The sequence below is a fragment of the Habropoda laboriosa genome, unplaced genomic scaffold (assembly GCF_001263275.1).
Source record: "Habropoda laboriosa isolate 0110345459 unplaced genomic scaffold, ASM126327v1 scaffold151, whole genome shotgun sequence".
NCBI lineage: Eukaryota > Metazoa > Arthropoda > Insecta > Hymenoptera > Apidae > Habropoda > Habropoda laboriosa.
In genome coordinates, this window is record NW_017100286.1 from 829,442 (window position 1) to 836,829 (window position 7,388).

General features: G+C 29.3%; 1 protein-coding gene across 1 annotated transcript in view; it reads left to right on the top strand.

Annotated features, from left to right (window-relative positions):
• LOC108573687 (protein Jumonji) overlaps nucleotides 1-6,331 on the top strand; it is a 6,482-nt gene extending 151 nt beyond the window's left edge. Inside the window, 10 exon segments of the mRNA XM_017936164.1 lie at nucleotides 32-201; nucleotides 289-3,006; nucleotides 3,070-3,820; nucleotides 3,896-4,121; nucleotides 4,225-4,377; nucleotides 4,455-4,653; nucleotides 4,743-4,891; nucleotides 4,967-5,276; nucleotides 5,372-6,165; nucleotides 6,245-6,331. Of these exon segments, the coding sequence (XP_017791653.1) occupies nucleotides 32-201; nucleotides 289-3,006; nucleotides 3,070-3,820; nucleotides 3,896-4,121; nucleotides 4,225-4,377; nucleotides 4,455-4,653; nucleotides 4,743-4,891; nucleotides 4,967-5,276; nucleotides 5,372-6,165; nucleotides 6,245-6,331 (5,557 nt within the window).
• The last annotated feature ends 1,057 nt before the right edge of the window (nucleotides 6,332-7,388 follow it).

The following is a 7,388-nucleotide window of genomic DNA, read 5'->3' on the forward strand; positions in this document are numbered from 1 at the left end:
ATTTTCTTTATATTTATAATGTTTATTATAGGACCAAAGTGCATGCACAAAGAAAATTTGCACAAGGTGCAACAACAGTATTCAACCCTTCACATACTCCCATTAAAGATAAAGAAAAAACTAAACCAGCAGTTATAACAGAATTAATAACGCATAAGCGACCAAATACAGAAGATTTTTTGACATTTTTGTGCTTTAGAGGTTTTTAAATTTTTCGTTTTGTGCATATATATTAATCTTATGTAATTATGTTTTATGTATTACTAATTAATTAAAATGTTTGTTTAGGAACATCAATTTTACCTCCAAGTTTAAATTTCTTCAATGTTGGAAGTAAAAAAGAAAAAGCAGATCCTAAGCCAACACGTACACAAATAGATAAGACAACATCTTTAACTAGTACATCTACTGAAAATCAAAAACCAGATACAAATCAGAAAACTGTCACCAAAGTAAAGCCTGTTATTACTGATAAAAAGAAAGTTCCAAGTGCAATATCAAAAAGCATTACCACATTCAAAAGCACAACATCTACTGTACAAGCACTTAAAAAAAAGTATCAAGAGCAGCGTCTTGCTAAACAAAGAATTAAAAATAAGTTTAAAACATCTTGTGTTATGAGAACCAGATCTTGTACAGAACGAACATTGTTAAAATCTGCAAATAAGTTAGCACCTAGAAAATTTCTTCCAAGAATTGAGACCAAGAGACTTGGTTTACGAAGTAGTGTGCTTGCAGATAAAACAAAAAAGGCTCCTACAAAAGTTAAACCTATACCACCTAAACCAAAGAAAAAAGTTGTAGTAAAACAAAAGAACAGTGATACATCAAATTCAGATTCATCTGAGGAAGAAGAAGAAGGTCCTTTAGAAAAGTCAGTACCACAAATAAAACGCACAATCCAAAAAAATGTTCAGAAAAACATGTGTACAAGAAGTAAATCTGAAATGAGAAGAATCACTCGTTCTCATAGTGGTACAATTTCCCCAAAAAATCTTTGTAGGAGGCCAACAAGAAAAACTAAAGAAGCAGCAGCAGTATATATGGAAATACTAGGACGTAAACTTGTAAGTCCTGATTTAGAGAATGATGATAATGTTTCCATGGACAGTTTTCCAGAATTACCAAATACACGTAAAATTACTCAAACGGAAAATGAAGTTAAAAGTAAAGTCAAACAATCTGTTACAAAAACAACTACTAAAAATAAAGATGGCAAAATTACTTCTATCCATAGTACATCAAATAAACGATTAGATAAAACTAAAGCTAGTAAAATTGCTTTCAAAAGTAAAAGACTAATAAGAGTTCAAAAGTATTGTGAAATTGACAGTGATGAAGAATCAGTGAGTTCCAATGGAACTAATAATACAAGACCTGTTACGAGACGAAGTTTAGGAAAATTAAATAAACCTGTAAGTCGATATCTTAGATCCTCAGCTAAAAATGTAGTCACAAGAGTGGAAATTCAAAATAATATAAATGTCAAATCAAAATCTCAGGTCCAAAATAATCTAAGATTTAATAAAGAGAAATTTGTAATGAAACGGAAACGAGAACAAAGTTTTAATAAATCATTACCCGAGAAAAGCAATGGATTAAAGCAAAAAGAAACAAAAAATATTGCAGAAGAAAATACTGATTCTGATGAAGAAACTTTAGGAATGTTGCTTAACAAGTTGAAAAGAAAGAAAGATGATAGTGTGCAAGAAGAGATTTCTCCTAAAAGTAACAATCATGATATTGTAGATAAAGTTGAACAACCTTTAAATGAAAATTCAGCAAAAACGGATCTTTCAAAAATATCAGATGATGAAGAATCTTTTCGAGGATTTACAAAGAAAGCAATATCTAAAGTACTAAATTCTTGTCAAACACATGTTAATGTTAATCTTTTTGCCACAGAAAAATCCACTGATAAATTAGAAACAGCTAAAATAGAAGATGAACAGAATTCAAATGCATTCAATAAACAGGAAGATAAAGAATTATTGAGTAATGAACTTTTATTGAGTACAGCTCCTTCTCCAACAATTAATATACCAGATAATCAGTGTATTCAAAAGGTTCAAAAGGAAAAATCTGAATTACCTGATGAAGCAGAACGTCAAATATTAGTAGAAAATATTGAAAAAGAATGTCTTCATAAAACAGGGATTATCTCCACAAATATTATAGATATGTCTTTATCCACATTGCATGTGAGGAAAGAAAAAGTAAATATGTCAACTGAACAAATTGAAAAATGGTTAAATGAAAGTTCACTTGCTAAAGAAGAAAGCAAATTAGAAATGGAAAATGTATCCACTTTTAAATATGATGTTTGTGAAAAAAAGACTGATGTATCACATTTATCAATATCAACAAAAATTCAACACTTGGTAAGGCCAGTAAATGTTACACTTTCTAAATTAACAGAGAAAGCTAGTATAAAAGATCGCATGAATTCACACAAATATACTCCGATCATAATAGGAGATCTGCAATCTGATATAAAACAGCAAAATGAGTTTACTAATATCAGTAAACATAACATAGATTTAAAAGATATTAGTAAAGGGCGAAATATAAAATCAAGCAAAGACTCATGTCCTGGAGAAGAAAGTGAGGCTGTATTAAAATCTGATCAAAATTCAATAGATGGGTTTGTTGAAAAAAAATTACCTGCAGAAAAGAAGACTATATTTCAACCAAGAAAACCATTTTTACCAAAAGTTAAAGAACGTAAAACAGTAACTCCTAATGCAAATGCATTCTCTCCAGAAAATGAAAGTAGTGTTTATGCATTTGAGAGTGATACTGAAGTCCCTGTTAGTACTCCTTTCAGACGTAAAGTTCGTGAAGCTAACAAATCAAACGCGGCTGTTAATTTATCTGAAACAGATACAAATAGAATTGAAAATAATGCAAATAAGTCTGAGAATAATACAAATAAATTTGACAATAATGCAAATAAATCTGAAAGTGATACAAATAAAATTGTGGAGAAAATGATAAAAGATGATTGTGAAGTGATAGAATCTAAAGAAAATGTCAATAATATTCATTCAAAAATTGAAAATTTTGCAGCAGCAGAAGTAAAAAATATGTCTAACACAACATTGAATGTAAACAAGTTTGAATTGCCAAAAAATTTTGCAACCTTAGCTAATGTGCAAGTTCTACCACTGGATAAATTGACAACAACTTGGAGTAATGTAAATTGCAGTGCTTCAATAGCTGTACAAGTAAATCTTGATGATAATGTACAGTTACAAGAACAAACGGGAGAAGGAGAATCAAATCAACAGAAAAGCACAGAAATATCCACTCAAACTGAGAGCAATAATGAAAATGATGATGAGAATGATGGTCAACTATTTTATATACCTTTACAAGCTGTCACAAGGAATGGACCAAATTTAGTTCAAGGACAACAATTAATTCAAGGTGTAGCTGTAAAGCTTGGTACTGAAGGGCCAAATGGACCTAATCAAAAAGTTCTTTTAAGAGCAAAATTGGTCACTAAACCTCCGTCGTCAATTGCTCGTTGCCCTCCTGTAGGCACTGTACAACCTACAACTCGTACTCCACCAAATTCTACGCTTGTAACAGCCGATCATCCAGTAGCATCTACTTCTTTAAATGCAATACCAGTCATTACCGCATCTAATTCTGAACTTCCACCACCTTCTCCAAATAAAAATGAGAACATAGTACACGCAGTAACTAGACAAAATATTGGAAACGCGTTAAATATAGGAACGGAAAAATTACCGAAATCTCCAAAAACCTCTAGAGAAAGAAAAACCTCGATTGACTCGAATAAGAATGGCAAAAGGTAAAATTTCTTTTACATTGTAGAATTAAATACTGTTTTTATTGAGTGTATTATCACATATATTTGAAATTTTAGGTGTCAAATGAAATCGAAACAGAAAGGGTCTGAAATTTATTCTCCCACTAATAATGTAACATTTCCAAGTGCAAAAAATGAAAACAATGAGGCACGTTTAGTAGAGGCTCCAACTTTTCATCCTAGTGAAAAAGATTTTCAAGATCCTTTAGAATACATAGACAAAATAAGACCAATTGCAGAGAAATTTGGGATATGCAGAGTTGTACCACCACCTAATTTTAAAGTAAATTTTATTAAGATATTACAATAAAATTTATTGCCTTATATTTAAATGCACACATTTATAAATGAAGTGTAACATTTTATTTTGTTTTCTTTCTTTTTAGCCTGAATGTAAAGTGTCAGATGATATGCGATTTACCGCTTATAATCAGTATGTACATCGTATGCTTCATAGATGGGGTCCCAATGTGAAGGAAATGATGGCTATAAAAAAGTATTTAGCTACACAAAGCATAACATTAACTCATCCACCTTGGGTAAAATTTTATACTTACAATTTATTGTTATCTTGTCTTCTTTTATAATATAATCGCTACTTCGTATTCCTTAACAGATTGGAGGTATGGAAGTTGACTTGCCTCATTTGTATCAAACTGTTCAAAGTTTAGGTGGGCTAAAAGAAGTTATTGAAAAAAAGAAATGGCAAAAAGTAGCTGATGGCATGAAAATACCAAAATCTGCCCAAGATCGTGTAACTAAATTAGACGACATCTATTGCAAATACTTATTACCATATGACACATTATCTCCGGGTATTTTTACACAAATATTAGCAATATGTATTAGCTTAAAAAAACATATAACTATTTTAAATTATTTACTAATGAAATTATATACGTAGAGGAACGCGGCAAATTATTTGATGAAGTGGAATCCGAATGGATGAAAAGGGAAAGTAGAGTTCTACAAAGGCAAAATGCACCAATAAGTGAAAATGAAGAAGATGAAGATGATGATAGCTCTGATGAAATTGAAGAGTGCATTGTAAAAGTAAATATTTTAAAATTATGGTAATCACATAATTTTTAATTTTTGCTAATTTATGAAAAATATATAATTTTACAGGGTAGAAATATGCCATTGAATGCTTTTTATCGTATTGCACGAAATACACAACGTATGTGGTTTGGTGAAAATCAACGTTCTGGAAACGAAACTGAAGGTGCTTCTGCTGATGAAGTTGAAAATGCATTTTGGAAACATGTTGCAGAAAGAAAACGACATGTTTGTGTACACGCTGCAAGTATTGATTCTAGTGGACGAGGTTTCGGATTTTCTGTTGCTAAGAATAGTCCATTTGCAAGACATCCATGGAATCTGAAAGTACTTACTAATAATGCTGGATCAGTGTTAAGAGCTTTAGGTCCCATTATGGGTACGAAAACATTTCTTTCAACTTCTAAAACTAACACATGTACTGTAGTTATGAGTTCATTCTCTTTTTCACGAACGCTTTAATTTCATTTATAGGTGTAACAGTACCAACACTTCACGTGGGTATGCTATTTAGTGCTTGTTGTTGGTATCGCGATCCTCATGGTCTTCCTTGGATAGAATATTTACATACTGGTGCTAAAAAAATTTGGTATGGTATACCAGATGAACATAACAATAACTTTAGAGAGGCTCTTTCAAAAATGGTTCCACGATATTGTAAAAATAAGACTATATGGCTGCCATCAGATACAGCAATGGTTCCTCCTGAATTGTTAGTTAATAATGGAGTATCATTATGTCAAACAGTACAGGAACCAGGACAATATATAATCGTGTTCCCTAAAGCATTTACGTCGAGCATATGTACTGGATACGTAGTATCTGAAAGCGTGTACTTTGCACAACCACCCTGGTTAGAAACTGCAGAACAAGTATTTAAAGTAAATAAATACTAATAGAATTTCTATATTTTTTACCATAATTGTGTACAAAATAGTTTAATTTATTAATTATTTTACATATAGATTCTACCAAGTGTAATTAAAATTCGTGAAAAAGAAATAAGTTACCGTAAAAAATTAGAATCAGTGGGACTTACAAACACAGAAAGATTACCTTTACCAGATAGTGGAAAACGAAAGAAAGGAAAAAAAGTAAAAGAAGATGACGGTGACTTTGAATGTGAAACCTGCAGAGCTAATTTATTTGTTTCATTAGTCAGTAACTCACAAGATGATAGTGTTTATTGTTTGTCACATGCATTACAATTATTTAATAAGAAAAAGCAAGTTTTAAAACATTGTACTCTAATGTATACATATAACGAGGTAAATGTTTCTTTTTTTAACTAAATATTATTTCATAAATAATATGTTTATTTAAAATACATTTTTATATTTTAAACAGGAAGAATTAAATGACTTGATTCATAAGCTAGAAGAAAGAATTGAAGCCAAATCTAAAAAGACTAATCAAATCAAACAAACTAAATAATAATTCTACAAAACTATTTATTAAATTATGTAGGTAATAATTATTTATTAATCTATTTCACAATAATTATGAGATTCTGTTATATATTGTATTTATTCTTTTTACCATAGCAATACAATTGTATATAAAAAATTAGTTTATTTCATAGTTTTAAGGCAGGTCAACTTAAAACATTTAAAAAACTAAATAACTTTTCGGGCATCTCTAATAAAACTCTTAATTTTTCGATAAGAAGAAAATTATTCTTGTTATATGTTGCTTTCAAGTATGGTATTTATATAGACATTTTCTTGCATTTTATTCTTATATATTACAGTGATAAATGTGTGAATATATAAACTATATTTAAATAGTTCACAGAATTATAAAATATAATCTTATCAAATATTTCTTACAATAGGTTAATTCCACACGCATTTGTTATTTAAGAATAAAATAAATAATAAAATAGCGTACTTATGTATGCAAAATTTATTATGAATACTTTAAGATTATAAAACAAAGAATTATAATATTCTCAATATGAGAACATACATATTAAATAAACTTCTTTGACAAATTACATCATTAATATTATTACACAAATAATGTGTATTGTAAGATTAAATCAACATCACGTAGTAACACAAAACATAATTTTTTAAAGGATTTATAAACATTTTATATAATGTTAAAATCAAATATTATATTACCAACTGATTTATGAATATGAAATTACTATTAGCGATACTTTTTTACACACATATATGTATTTCATAAAAGAGTAATTTTCAACAAAAGCAATTGTCATTTCATAAAATTTTGGCTAAAAAAAATGTTTGTCAAGTAGATCTGGTTTTCAACTGTAATTTATATTAATTTATAATATGCACATTTTACGTTTAATTACTTACTATTATGCTATGTGTTTGTGGAAGTCTTATTATTTAGATACAGACATGTATCATAAATAAAATAAAATGAAAAAGGTAACACTAATCGGTAAGACATAATTATGCTATTTTTAAGTAAGGAACTACGAACACAGACTGTAAGTATAATTATTTATAGTTAATGA